Source organism: Thamnophis elegans, chromosome 16 (assembly GCF_009769535.1).
Source record: "Thamnophis elegans isolate rThaEle1 chromosome 16, rThaEle1.pri, whole genome shotgun sequence".
Taxonomy (NCBI): domain Eukaryota; kingdom Metazoa; phylum Chordata; class Lepidosauria; order Squamata; family Colubridae; genus Thamnophis; species Thamnophis elegans.
In genome coordinates, this window is record NC_045556.1 from 30,385,514 (window position 1) to 30,399,294 (window position 13,781).

The 13,781-nt window shown below is 45.9% G+C and overlaps 1 protein-coding gene across 1 annotated transcript in view; it reads right to left on the reverse strand.

Moving 5' to 3' along the window:
• AK1 (adenylate kinase 1) overlaps positions 1–9,815 on the reverse strand; it is a 43,011-nt gene extending 33,196 nt beyond the window's left edge. The window contains exons 1-4 of the mRNA XM_032233731.1: positions 9,663–9,815; positions 4,953–5,133; positions 3,329–3,490; positions 538–710 (exon numbers count right to left, since the gene is read on the reverse strand). Of these exons, the coding sequence (XP_032089622.1) occupies positions 538–710; positions 3,329–3,490; positions 4,953–5,133; positions 9,663–9,725 (579 nt within the window). The 5' untranslated portion in view covers positions 9,726–9,815. The remainder of the gene's footprint in view (positions 1–537; positions 711–3,328; positions 3,491–4,952; positions 5,134–9,662) is intronic.
• Positions 9,816–13,781: the final 3,966 nt, after the last annotated feature.

A 13,781-nucleotide genomic window follows, 5' to 3' on the forward strand; every position in this document is an offset into this window, starting at 1 on the left:
TATCTTTTGTTCCAAGCCTGATCGATTGGTTGTTCATACAATCTTCAGAATATTCTTTTTCTTCATGTTTAATCTTTTTTTCCCCCCAACAACACTACATTAACATCTAAGAACGAGCCCAAATCCCATAGGTTGTCTTAGACTTACAGCCATTTCATTTAATAACCAAAGTTTTAACAGCCCTGAAAAAAGTGAATTATTGTCATTTTTCACAACTTCTGACAGTTGCAGCATCTTCTCAGCCAGATGGTCTAAAATTTGGATGCTGGGAACTGACTTATCTTTCTGACGGTCGTAAGGTCCCTGGGTCATGTGACAAGGCAATGAGGGAAGCCAGATTTACTTAACGACCGTGCGACTAACTTAGCAACAGCAGCGATTCACTTAAGAACAGTGGCAAGAAAGCATAATGTTTGGTGGGAAAAATTCAATCGCTGTCTCGTTTAGCGAGGGGAATTTTGGGCTCAGCTGTAGTCATAAGGGGAGGACTTACCCTGGGTGAGTCAGAAGGGCAGCTTAAAGGCGTGCTTCGCTTACCGATGGGGCTAACTCGCCGTCGGCAATGATCTTGGCAATCAGCTCCCATTTCTTCTCGTTGGTGGCCCGGCAGAGCATCCGAGCGCGCAGAATTTCTCCGATGGAGACACAGACAAAGCCAAAGTGGGAGGCCAATCTCCGGCTTTGCGTCCCCTTCCCGCTGCCGGGACCCCCTGTGAGGGAGAAGAGTGGGGGTCATTTCGAGAGGAAGTAGGATCGAAGGGGCAATCTGAGCGTTGGGACAAGAATTAGTCAAAGGGGTTTGGTCTACATTAAGATGCCCTGAAGGAATTCTACATTGCCTCTTTTAATCCTGCAACTTCTTAACTCTTTTTTTAAAATATATAAAAATATATATTGTCTTTGCACCACTTCTACATCTTTTAAATATCCATTATGTTTCTATCTATACATATATACCTTATACATCCATATCTATCTATGGTATCATCTATCTATCTATCTATCTATCTATCTATCTATCTATCTATCTATCTATCTATCTCTATCCATCCATCCATCCATCCATCCATCCATCTATCTATCTATGGTATCATCTATCTATCTATCTATCATCTATCTATCTATCTATCTATCTATCTATCTATCTATCTATCTATGGTATCATCTATCTATCTATCTATCATCTATCTATCTATCTATCTATCTATCTATCTATCGTATCATCCATCTATCTATCTAACTATCTATCTATCTATCATCTATCTATCTATCTATCTATCTATCCATCTATCCATCTATCTATCGTATCATCCATCCATCCATCCATCCATCCATCCATCCATCCATCCATCCATCCATCCATCCATCCATCCATCTATCTATCTATCTATCTATCTATTATTTATTTATTAGACTTATATACCGCTTCATAGGGCTTTCAGCCCTCTCTAAGTGGTTTACAAATTTTTTAGCAAATTGAGTCAGCAACTTGCCCCCACAGTCTGGGTCCTCATTTCACCCACCTCGGAAGGACACCCACCTCGGAAGGATGGAAGGCTGAGTCGACCTTGAGCTGGTGAGATTTGAACCGCTGAACTGCAGATCACAGTCAGCTAAAGTGGCCTGCAGTACTGCACCCTAACCACTGCGCCACCTCGGCTCCTATCATCTATCTATCATCTATCTATTTACATACATATTTTTACATATCTTTTACCTCTGTTGATTCCATACAATACCTCTTTTATATACATTTGATTCTCTTATATTTCTTATTTTGTACTATTTTTATATACAATTGATCTTATACTTCCCCCTCTTATTAATTCTAGAGTTTTGTATTTATTTTCTGGTCTCTTGATCTTTTTTCTTCCCTTTATTGCGTTCCTATTTTTTCCCTTTTTCCTCTAGCCAATTGTACCATAAGCCCCATTCTAAGTAGTTACTCGGATTCCTCTTTGTCTTTTAGCTCTTTTGTGAGTCTGTCCATTTCGGTGCATTCCAATATTTTTTTAAATCACTTTTTCTTCTGTTGGCGTATATTTGTTTAAACATTTCCTTTTATAATCCTGCAATTTATTAACTTCAATCTGCAAAAAGTCTGGGATTAAAAAATCCACGGGAATTTTTTTTTTTTTTTAAACCAGTGGGAATTTCTCATCCCACTAAAAAATTTGGTAGGTTGAGAAGGGAGATTCTTTCTAGGGCTGCATAGAGAGAGGACAAGTAAACTATGCTTCTCCAGATGGTCTTCTGATTGATCATTATGCTTTTGTCCATCTGCTCTTCCTTGCTTCCTTTTTCCTCCAAAGTGATCTATTAAATTGCGACACCCTCCCAAAGAAAAGACAAAGTAGCTACAACACCTTTGGGCAGGGAGTTGGTCTACAAGACCTCTAAGGTCCCTTCCAGCCCTATGACTCTATGGTTTATCTTCTCCTTCCTCCTCCTCCTCCGTTTTCTCCTCCTCTTTCTATCTTCTCTTCCTTCTCCTCTTTCATCTTCTCCTTCTCTTCCTTCTCCTCCTCCTCCTCCATTTCTTCTCCTCCTTCTCTTCCTTCTCCTCCTTCATCTCCTCCTCCTCCATTTCTTCTTTTTCTCCTTCATCTTCTCTTCTCCTCCTTCATCTTCTCCTCCTCCATTTCTCATTTTCTCCTCCATCTTCTCCTTCTCTTCCTCCCCCTACTTCTCCTTTTCTTCCTTCTCCTCCTCCATCTTCTCCTTCTCTTCCTTCTCCTCCTCCATCTACTCCTTCTTCTCCTTTTCCTTCATCGTCTCCTTCTCTTCCTTCTCCTCCTCCATCTCCTCCTTCTTCTCCTCTTCCTCCTCCATCTTCTTCTTCTCCTCCTCCATCTTCTCCTTTTTCTCCCCTCCCTCTCCTCCTCTTCCTTCTCCTCCTCAATCTCCTCCTCCTCCGCTTCCTCCTCCCTCTCCATTTACTCCTCCATCTCCTCCTTCTCTTCTTTCTCCTCCCCCTCCAGCTCCTCCATTTCTTTCCTCTCCTCCTCCTTTGACCATGATGGTATAAGGCCTCCTGCTTTGAACAGGAGGTTGGACTAGAAGACCTCCAATCTCCCTTCCAGTCCTATGATTTTATGACCTTCTACTGTCCTCCTCTGGAGTGACCTGTCACATCTCCCACCGTTCACAAACAAAGCTCTCGTGGTCCTGCAAGAAACACAAATCTCGTGTGGAATTGGTCCTCTGCCAGCCTGACTGAATCCAATGGCTGGAAGGGACCTTGGAGGTCTTCTAGTCCAACCCTCCAAGGACCTGCTCCTCTGACACCCCCCCATCCAATTCTTTCCTTCTGACTGAAACCTCTCACCTATCACAAACACGATCTTGGGACGGGGGCGTTGGGGGTCGAATGCATCGTATTCTTGGATGAGTCCCGCGGATTCGGTCATATCGGAATCGCTCTCGATGGAGAACTGGCTCTGCACGGAGGATCCGTCCTGGTGGAAACTGAATGGAGCCGAGGAGGAGCCTGCCAGAGAGAAGGAAGAACTCATAGCCTAGTTGGGAAACTCCTCAGACAACGTGAGATGGACAGGACTAAAAAAATATATGGAACAAGATATAATCCTTAAGGTATGACCACAACGGTGGGGGTGGGATGGGGAGCAGAATTTCCGTTGCTCAACAGAATTGCTTCCGTTCAGCGAGCCGGTTTCGCAACCTTTTTATTTTCTCTACAGCTAAGTGAATCGCGATGTCATTAAGCGAATCGCTGAGGTTGTTAAGCAAGCCTGGCTTTCCCCACTGATTTGGTTCCGCTGGGAAGGTTGGAAATGGCTCTGGGACGCTGCAACCATCATCAATAGCCATCCAACCCCCAAATGCTCAAATTTTGATCAAGGACAAGGAGTGGTGTGGTGGCCCAGAGGGGGAGCTCTCACCTCACCATCGAGAGGCTGTGAGTTCGATCCTAGATAGAGGCAGATATTTCTCTCTTTCTGGGCACAATGAGAATGTAACTGCCGAACAAAACTCCGCATTGGCGACAGGGAGGGGCATCCGGCCAGTAAAACACTCTGCTAGCTCCATTCAGTTGCCCAGACTCCACCCTGCGAGGGATTATGGAGTCGTTACAAGATGATGACGATGATGATAGATAGTCGTCGATTTACAACCGCAATTCAGCCCAGAATTTAAGCGGCTAAGTGAGAAATCTGTTAAGTGTGCTTTGTCCCAAAGGACCTCTGTCCCTCTCCAGGAGCTAGAGACACCATGGATCTCAGAGGGAAGGATGCCTGGGGAGACATAGTTCTCCTCCCAAGATCCTGTCCCTCTCCAGAACCTGGAGACCATGGATCTCAGAGGGAAGGGTGCCTGGGGAGACATAGTTCTCGTCCCAAGATCCTAAAGGACCTTGTCCCTCTCCTGGAGCTGGAGAACCCCATGGATCTCAGAGGGAAGGATGCTTGGGGAGACATAGTTCTGCACCCAGGACTCGAAAGGACTTCTTCTCCCATCCTGGAGCTGGAGAACCCCATGGATCTCAGAGGGAAGGACTCCTGGGGAGACATAGTTCTCCTCCCAAGATCCTAAAGGACCTCTGTCCCTCTCCAGGAGCTGGAGACACCATGGATCTCAGAGGGAAGGATGCCTGGGGAGACATAGTTCTCCTCCCAAGTTCCTGTCCCTCTCCAGAAGCTGCAGACCATGGATCTCAGAGGGAAGGGTTCCTGGGGAGACATAGTTCTCTTCCCAAGATCCTAAAGGACCTTGTCCCTCTCCTGGAGCTGGAGAACCCCATGGATCTCAGAGGGAAGGATGCCTGGGGAGACATAGTTCTGCACCCAGGACTCGAAAGGACTTCTTCTCCCATCCTGGAGCTGGAGAACCCCATGGATCTCAGAGGGAAGGACTCCTGGGGGACACATAGTCTTGGACTTCACCTTGTCAGGTCAATCTCAAAACCCACCACCTGTAGAATGAGCATCCACCTGACTGGAAGATGGCATTCTTGTTTAAGCCCTCAGCGGTAGGTTGAAGGTCTTCTTGTCTGAGGAACGTGTCCCATTGCAGCTTCTCCAGACCACCTATCGCCCGGACCTTCTTCAAGCATCCTTCAAGGTAGCTGATGGGATCTTCAGGCCGGTAATACATCAGGCCTGTCAACATGCTCTGGAGGAGGAGGCAATTGAAGAATGAAAGGAGGAGGAAGAATGGGAAAAAAAGAGGAGGAGGAAGGGAAGGAGAAGGGAGAGGAGGGGAAGGAAAGGAGATGATGATGAGGAGGAGGAATGGAGGAAAAAAATGAAGAATGGAGGAAGACAGGTGGAGGAAGAATGGAAGAAGAAAGAGGAGGAGGAGGAAGGGAATGAGAGGGGAAAGGAGGGGAAGAAAAGGGGATGAGAAGGAGGAGGAATGGAAGAAGGAAGAGGAGGAGGAAGAGGAGGGGAGGGGGGAAGAAAAGGGGATGAGGAGGAGGATTTCTGCCTCCAGAAATCGTGGGGGCTTCATCACTGGAGGTTTTTAAGAAGAGACTGGACAATCGCTTGTCTGAACTATTTTATAGGTTCTCCTGCTTGAGCAGGGGGCTGGACTAGAAGACCTCCAAGGTCCCCTCCAGCTCATTCTATTCCATTCCATTCCATTCTATTTTCTGTTCTAGTCTATTCCATTTCCTGGGAAAAGCCTCACATTTCTGCTTTGTCATTTTGTCCATGATTCATTTACCAATGTGATAGATAGATAGATAGATAGATAGATAGATAGATAGATAGATAGATAGATAGATAGATAGATAGATAGATAGATGGCTGTGTGTGTGTATGTTCCAGCATAACTCTGGAACGCCTTGATCAATTTCAACCAAACTTGGTATACAGATGGCTTACTCTCTGGAAACAAATACTGTGTGGGTAAGACACTCCTAAAACCCCTGTTAAGATACAGCCGGTTGTGCCTTCAAATGGCTTCTACTGTACTGCTGTAAAATGGCTTCTACTGTACAGGGCAGTGGAGTTGCCATGATAACAGCTTCACAGTACTCCACAAGGGGGCTCCCTCTAGTAAGCAAGAAAATCCAACATTAGAAATTATGTTTGATCCGGACAATTTCCCCCTATAACTATAGGGGTTATCAGCTATATTCCCCAAATGGGGACAAGAAAACCATTCTGATTGCACTGGATATACTTCAGAATAAAACAGGACCATCAATTTAACACTATTAAACTTAGAGTAACATTATTGCCAGTTTGATAGATAGATAGATAGATAGATAGATAGATAGATAGATAGATAGGTAGGTAGGTAGGTAGGTAGGTAGGTAGGTAGGTAGGTAGGTAGGTAGGTAGGTAGGTAGATAGATAGATAGATAGATAGATAGATATATGATAGATAGATAGATAGATAGATAGATAGATAGATAGATAGATAGATAGATGATAGATAGATAGATAGATAGATAGATAGATAGATAGATAGATAGATAGATCTAGATCTAGATCTATGTATCTATATAGATATAGATTAACAGAGTTGGAAGGAACCTTATAGGCCATCTAGTCCAATCCCCTGCCCAATCTCTTGGTAGTCCAATCTCTTCTCTTAATGTAAGGAGAGATGTAAGGAGAGATGTGTTAATTGGAGGTATAAAATGCAAATTTCAGCCTAGTGTTTTGCACTCTCAGTTATTTTAAAACCAGTGGACAAAAGGGGAATTCTAGGCAGTTGAAGTCCACTGCTCTGAAAGTCACCGGATTGAAAACCATGACTCTCACGCCCTTTTGTTAAAAGTTCCCAGAAGAAACACATTGCAAAACCAGCTTTCAGGATTAGCCATGGAGACGTTTGCTGCACTGTGATGCTGCTATGTACAAACACACCCTTGTTGTTTAGACTGCTCTGCAGAATTGTCCGAAGAGAAAAGGGACTCGCTGAGCTAAACAAGACAATGCGCAACTGAATTTAGCTAGCACTTTTTTTAATACCCCAGAATGCCTCGGGGTGTAGCATCCCTCTGATGTATTGTGGGAAAATCAGTGGGGAAGATCTCTGGCCTTCATACACCCTTCGCTGGTTGCCACTGTTATCTCTTGCATTTAATTCTATTGTTTCTTCCTACCTGGGAGTTTAATGCAGTGCATCTAAGACACTGAGCTTGTTGATCAGAAAAGTCAACAGTTTGGCGGTTCGAATCCCTAGCGCCGCATAATGGAGTGAGCTCCCTCTACTTGTCCCAGCTTCTGCCAAGCTAGCAGTTCGAAAGCACATAAAAATGCAAGTAGAAAAATAGGAACCACCTTTGGTGGGAAGGGAACAGCGTTCTGTGCCCCTTCGGCGTTGAGTCATGCCGGCCACATGACCACGGAGACGTCTTCGGACAGTGCTGGCTCTTCGGCTTTGAAACGGAGATCAGCACCGCCCCCTAGAGTCGGGAGCGACTAGCTCATATGTGCAAGGGGAGCCTTTACATTTATCTGGGAGTTCCCCCCCCCACTTTAACTCAACAACAATCCTGCGAGGATGCAAAAAGTCCTCATTATGTTTGCCGCCTGGAGTTATTTGTAAAAATAATAAAAGCAAAGACAAACATGAAAAGACATGAAAAGCTGTAAGCTGGGATAGCTGAATAGAGAGCCAGCCTTTATAGGAATGTTATACCAGCAAATATTAGTTGTAAATGGAATATATATTTTAACAGAGCAGAAGGCTGTGGCCTTCCAACCCTGATTATAAATTGTGATGGGCCCATTTTACTGCATTTCTCTGCTGTGTAAACTTTTTCTCCTTGTTTTGTTTTTCTTGTTCTTGGAAATTGTTTATAAACTCAGCTGGTCTTGAAAGGCGGGACAATAAAAGCTATAAAGAAACAAAATCAGGAAGCTTGAGCAAAACATTCGACTTTGGCCTGAGATACCATCTGCCTTATTCTTTTCTTGGTCCCTTTTAAGTAGAGCCTCCTGAGGGAGAGGCAGTCTATCTGTCCATAGAATGTCTCAAGAGCGACTTCGGGCAATCTAATCTCACATTTTGGAATCAGGGAATGGCGAATCAGCTATGCCTTTTACTGAAAATCACGGCTACCTGCCTCACTCAGGGGCCCTGTGGGCGCCCACGAGCACAGGGCCCCCCATACTAATCTGTGTATGTTAACCCTTCAATGCACCTTGTAAATACAGCAACATATTTATTACATTTTACTGCATTTTAAATTAATACTAAAAAGGGAAAGGGAAAGGTTCCCCTTGCATATATGTGCCAGTCATTCCCGACTCTAGGGGGCGGTGCTCATCTCCATTTCAAAGCCGAAGAGCCAGCGCTGTCCGAAGACATCTCCGTGGTCATGTGGCCGGCATGACTCAATGCCAAAGGTGCACGGAAAACTGTTACCTTCCCACCAAAGGTGGCTCCTATTTTTCTACTTGCATTTATTTACGTGCTTTCAAACTGCTAGGTTGGCAGAAGCTGGGACGAGTCACGGGAGCTCACTCCGTTATGCGGCGCTAGGGATTCGAACCACCAAACTGCCGACCTTTCTGATCGACAAGCTCAGCTCCTTAGCCACTGAGCCACCATGTCCCTATCATATAAATACAACATATTTATTACATTTCACTGCATTTTTAAAAGTTAATAACTAACATGCATTAATAGAATTTAACACTGATAGCACTGATAAATATATGTTTAATTTTATTTATTGACCATTTACATTTTTATTCCTGTGAATCGTTGTCGTGGGGGTCCATAATGCTGTTAAGACCCCCACCCCCCAGCCTCACTCTTGGGTGGTATTCAGCAAGGTTAAAAAAATCAGGGCCAAGGAAAGCTTAAGATAGCACCTCACAGCAGCTGGAGTTTCTACAGGGGGGGGGAGGGGAAGGGGAAAGCAAAGTGGAAGGCATGAGGAACAGGGACTCAAACCTCCTCAGTTCTGGTTGCAAAATTGTGTCCCAATTGTTCCATGCCAGCTGATGGTTTGACTCACCCAGGACATTCATTTCATCCGTGGCATCAGCCACGCAGCCTGGTTTGCAGAACAGGTGGGGGCAGGGCAGCACCAGCCCAAAGAGGACCCCAGAGTGGCATTAATGCAATGGGGAGGAAGGGGGGGGGGGAGGAAACTCCAGTCTTTCGCCAGCCAGGTTTGGGGTCGCGCCAGAGGAAGCCCCGCGCCCGGGCAAAAACGTCGTTGGCTCTGCTTGGATTGGCAGCTCAACGTGTCCGGAGCCGTCTGGGCATCTTTCCAGGTAGTCCCACGTGAGTGTGTGTGTCTGTGTGTGTGTGATTGTGCACAATCTCCCCTCCCGTTGTAGCAGCGTTCCCGTCTCCACTTCATTTATTAAGGAGCGTTGGCACCCGCGCTCCAGACGAATTAAGGGGCAGTCTTGCCCATCCCGAAGAAGCTCCCACCACCACCTTTGCCCGAATTGCCAGCCCTGAGAGCGCTCTGCTTATGCTCAGAAACCCTCTGCCTCCCATCCTGGGTATTCTGGCCAGACTGGCTCCCCCCCCCCCACCGCGTCCCTCCTGGCGTCTTGCGCAAAGTTTGGAAACTTTGGATACTCCCCAAAGCGCCCCGGAGCGATGCAGACCGCGCGCCGGGCGCTTTGTGCATGCTCAGAGGCGAGCCCAGGCGTCCGGGAGGAGGGGGCTCGCTTGCACCGGTGGAGGAGACCCCCCGCCCCGCCCGCAGGACCTACCTCGAAGAGCCGCGGGATCTCCCGACGGGAGATGTATTCTCCAGCCTCGGCTGAGTCGCTCATCGCCCTGCTTGGACACTCGCCTTTCCCTGCCCTTCCCTTCCTTTCCTTGTCCAGCCCGGTTCTGGCTGCCGTTCTTCGGCTCGGGGCGGGGAATGGGGGCGGGAGGTCGAGCCGAAGACTGCCCACCACGTGTGGCTGGGTGGAAAGAGCGTCTCTGAGCCTGTGCAGAGGGCTAGGCAAAGCTGGCTGAGTTGTTTCGAAGGCTCTTTAAAACTGCCGCCAACTCTCTCTCTCCCTTTAACCTTTTTTTCTTTCTCTCTCCTCCCTTTTTCTCTCTCCTTCCTTCCTTCTCTCTCTCTTCTTTCTCTTTCCCTTTCTCTTCTCCTTCCCTCCCTCCCTTCTTCTCTCTCTTTCTGTGTCTGTCTTTAAAACTACCTCCAATTTTCAATCCCTCTTTTCTTTTTCTTTTCTCCTTCTCTCTCCTTCCTCCCTTCTGTCTCTCTTCTTTCTTTCCCTTCTCCTTCCTTTCCTTCCCTCTCTCTCTCTCTCTGTATCTCTCTTTGTCTTTAAAATTGCTTCCAACTCTCTCTCCCTTTCCCTTTTTCTTTCTTTCTCCCTTTCTCTCTCTCTTCCTTCCGTCTCTCTCTCTTCTTTCCTTTTTCCTTCCCTCCCTCTTTCCCTCTCTCTTTAAAACTGCTTCCAACTCTTTCCTTTTTTCTTTCTTTCTCTGTCCTCCCTTTCTCTCTCCTCCTTTTCTTTTTCCTTTCTTTCTCCCTTTCTCTCTCTCCTTCCTTCTCTCTCTCTTCTCTTTCCCTTTCTCTTCTCTCCTTCCCTCCCTTCCTCCTTTCTTCTTTCTTTCTCTGTATCTCTGTCTTTAAAACTGCCTCCAATTCTCTCCCTCTTTTCTTTTTCCTTTCTTTCTCCTTTTCTCTCCTTCCTTCCTTCTGTCTCTCTCTTCTTTCTCTTTCCCTTCTCCTTCCTTCCTTTCTTCTCTCCCTCTCTCTTTGTCTTTAAAATTGCTTCCAACTCTCCCCCCTTTCCCTTTTTCTTTCTTTCGCCCTTTCTCTCTCTCCTTCCTTCTGTCTCTCTTCTTTCCCTTTTCCTTCCCTCCCTCCCTCCTTCCCTCTCTTTAAAACTGCTTCCAACTCTTTCCTTTTTTCTTTCTTTCTCTCTCCTTTCTCTCTCCCTCTTTTCCTTTTCCTTTCTTTCTCCCTTTCTCTCTCTCTCCTTCCTCCCTTCTCTCTTCTTTCTCTTTCCCTTTCTCCTTCCCTTTTCCTTCCTTCTCTCCCTCCTTCTCTCTGTCTGTCTTTAAAGCTGCCTCCAACTCTTTCCCTTTTTCTTTCTTTCTCCCTTTCTCTATCTGCTTCCTTCCTTCCGTCTCTCTCTTCTTTCCCTTTCCCTTCCTTCCCTCCCTCCCTCCTTCCCTCTATCTTTTTCTTCCTTTCATCTTTTCATTTCTCTCTCCTCTCTATTTCTCTCTGCGTCTCTCCCTCCCTCCTTTCTCTCTCCCTCTCTCTCTGTATCTGTCTTTTTTCTTTTTCTTCCTTTCATCTTTCTCTCCCAGTTTCTCTCTCTGCGTCTCTCCCTCCCTCCTCTCTCTCTTTCTCCCACCCTCCCACATGTATGAGCTACAGCCTGCCACCACTCACCACCTCAGTCTCCTCTGATAACACCTCCCATCGTCCCCAGCCTGAGGCTCTTTCTTCCAACTGCTACACTCTCCCAAAATTCTGCAAAAAGCCTCCCACATCCAGCTAGCAAGATCCACCTTTTCCTTCAAAAACAGCAGGGAAAGAAATCACAAGGATACTCTTTTTTCTTTTCTCTTTTGTTATAGAAAGAGACTCCCCTGCGCCAGCCTCGGTCCCTGCTTCCTCCTGCATGGAGGGTCCTTGCGCTGCTGGAAAAGGAGCCAAGGGACCCCCAACTCCTGCCCTGGCTGCTCTCCTCCCTTCCTCTTCTTCCTCCCGCTTTGAATGTTTTTCCAGGCCATGTTGCTGGAAACGGCCTCCGGGTTGTGCAATGCCAGGGCAGCCGGAGTAGTTTCCAACGGCATTTATGGGAAAACAGAACACAGCCTCCGGATGTGGGTGCGAGTTTGACCTCGGTCCAAAACGGTTCGGAAAAAATCAGGTGATCCACAGAGGAAATAACAGCCTTCGGAAGACTTCGAAAAAAAGGGGTGAAAATGAGCAATCCTCTCTTTCCTTCCCAGAGGTGGGTTCCTACCAGTTCGGCTGAGTAGGTAGTAATGCGGCTGCCCATGCCCCCGAACCGGTTCTATCCGCGGCATCTTGATTTTCATTTCTGCGCCTGGGCAGATAACCTTCACTGCAGAAATGTCATTTTTTCTGCCTTTTCTTTTTTGTTCTTTGCAGATTTTTTAAAATTATTTTTTCCCTTCTACAACACCTTACAGTCATTACATCAACATTGTTATGTCATACCTGTACATGTATATAATATTTCGCTTCTATATTCACACACCTTTATACACAGTTCTCTCTATATATATATATTTATATATATATATATTGTTTTTTGTCTTAATTAATTTTATTCCTGTTTTGCAGCCGTTTGTGCCAATTGTTCCAAATTTCATAATATTCCGACTCTTCTTTATCTTTTAATTTCAGGGTTAATTTGTCCATCTCTGCACAATCCAAAGTTTTTTTTTATCCCTAATTCGTCCGAGGGGGGTATTATTTTGTTTCCAGCATTGGGCAAATGGTATTCTAGCTGTAGTTAGCAGATGTGTTAATATGTACTTAATTTTCTTTGTATATTTCCCTTTGATTATTCCCAGCAGAAGGATTTCGGGTTTGTATTTTCTAACGTTTTGTGCCTTTTCTAATGTTTTGTGCATGTGGAGAAGTTTTTAAATGCAAATGCGAGCAGCGCGCAAAATTTTTTGCACACCGAACCAGCAATAATGCCGGCAGCAACCCACAGCCCCATCTCTGCAACTGGTATTCTCACCATATCGGGAAACTAAACTGGAATAACGGTAATCTACCAGGCCGATATCTGCAAAACTTGGCAAGGAGTCTCGGAGAGTCATCAACCAATTAAGTAAACTAATTGCCTCCTGCAAACTCCACTCCCCTTTCGCTCCTCTTTTATTTCTTCTGGGAGGGGCCATTCACAGTCCCCCTGTGGCCTTACTCCCAAGTCGACCCGTTCTTTAGCTTCGTCAGGAAACTCTGTGCATGCACAAACTGGGAACAGGCTCCCGCTGTTCTTCTGCCTCACTGATGTCTGACTCTGAAGGCAGCTGATAACTGTCAGATGGCCCTGTCCCCCTCTCTGCCTCCGACACAGAGCCCTCATCCGAGCCTTCCCCAGACTCCAGGACTGGCCCAGGTTCCTCCCCAACCTCCTCGCTGTCCGAATCTGCTGCCAGCACCACAAAAAAAAAAGGCTGAATCTTTTGCCAGCTAGGGAAGCTCTGACTTTTTTTGCCCTCCTTAGAGTTTACAAAAAATAATGGGCGATGTAATGCTACATTCCAGTGATGTTGCCCCTAAAGCACATACCGTCTCCCTACCATTCAAGGTTGTGCCAGCTTTGGGGGAAGGAGACAGCATGGATGATCATAATGGCATCAGATGTCAATGTCTAAGTGCCAGCTTAATAATTTCTCCCACTCTGAGCCAAGAATTATTGAAATCCCTCCAAAGCGCCTGGCATCCAAATTCTCCCTTGTCTAATCACGAGATTAGAACGAGATTAGAACATAACAGAAGAGATTAGAATAGAATAGAGAAAGAATAGAATATAGAGAATACAATAGAAATAGAATTGGAAGGGACCTTGGAGGTCTTCTAGTCCAACTCCCTGCTTAGGCAGGAAACCCTACACCACTTAAGACAAAGGGTTATCCAACATCTTCTTTAAAACTTCCAGTGTTGGAGCATTTACAACTTCTGGAGGCAAGTTGTTCCACTGATTAATTGTTCTCCCTGTCAGGAAATTTCTCCTTAGTTCTAGGTTGCTTCTTTCCTTGATTAGTTTCCACCCATTGCTTCTTATCTTGCCCTCAGGTGCTTTGGAGAATAGCTTGACTCCCTCTTCTTTGTGGCAGCCCCTGAGATATTGGAAGACTGCTATCATGTC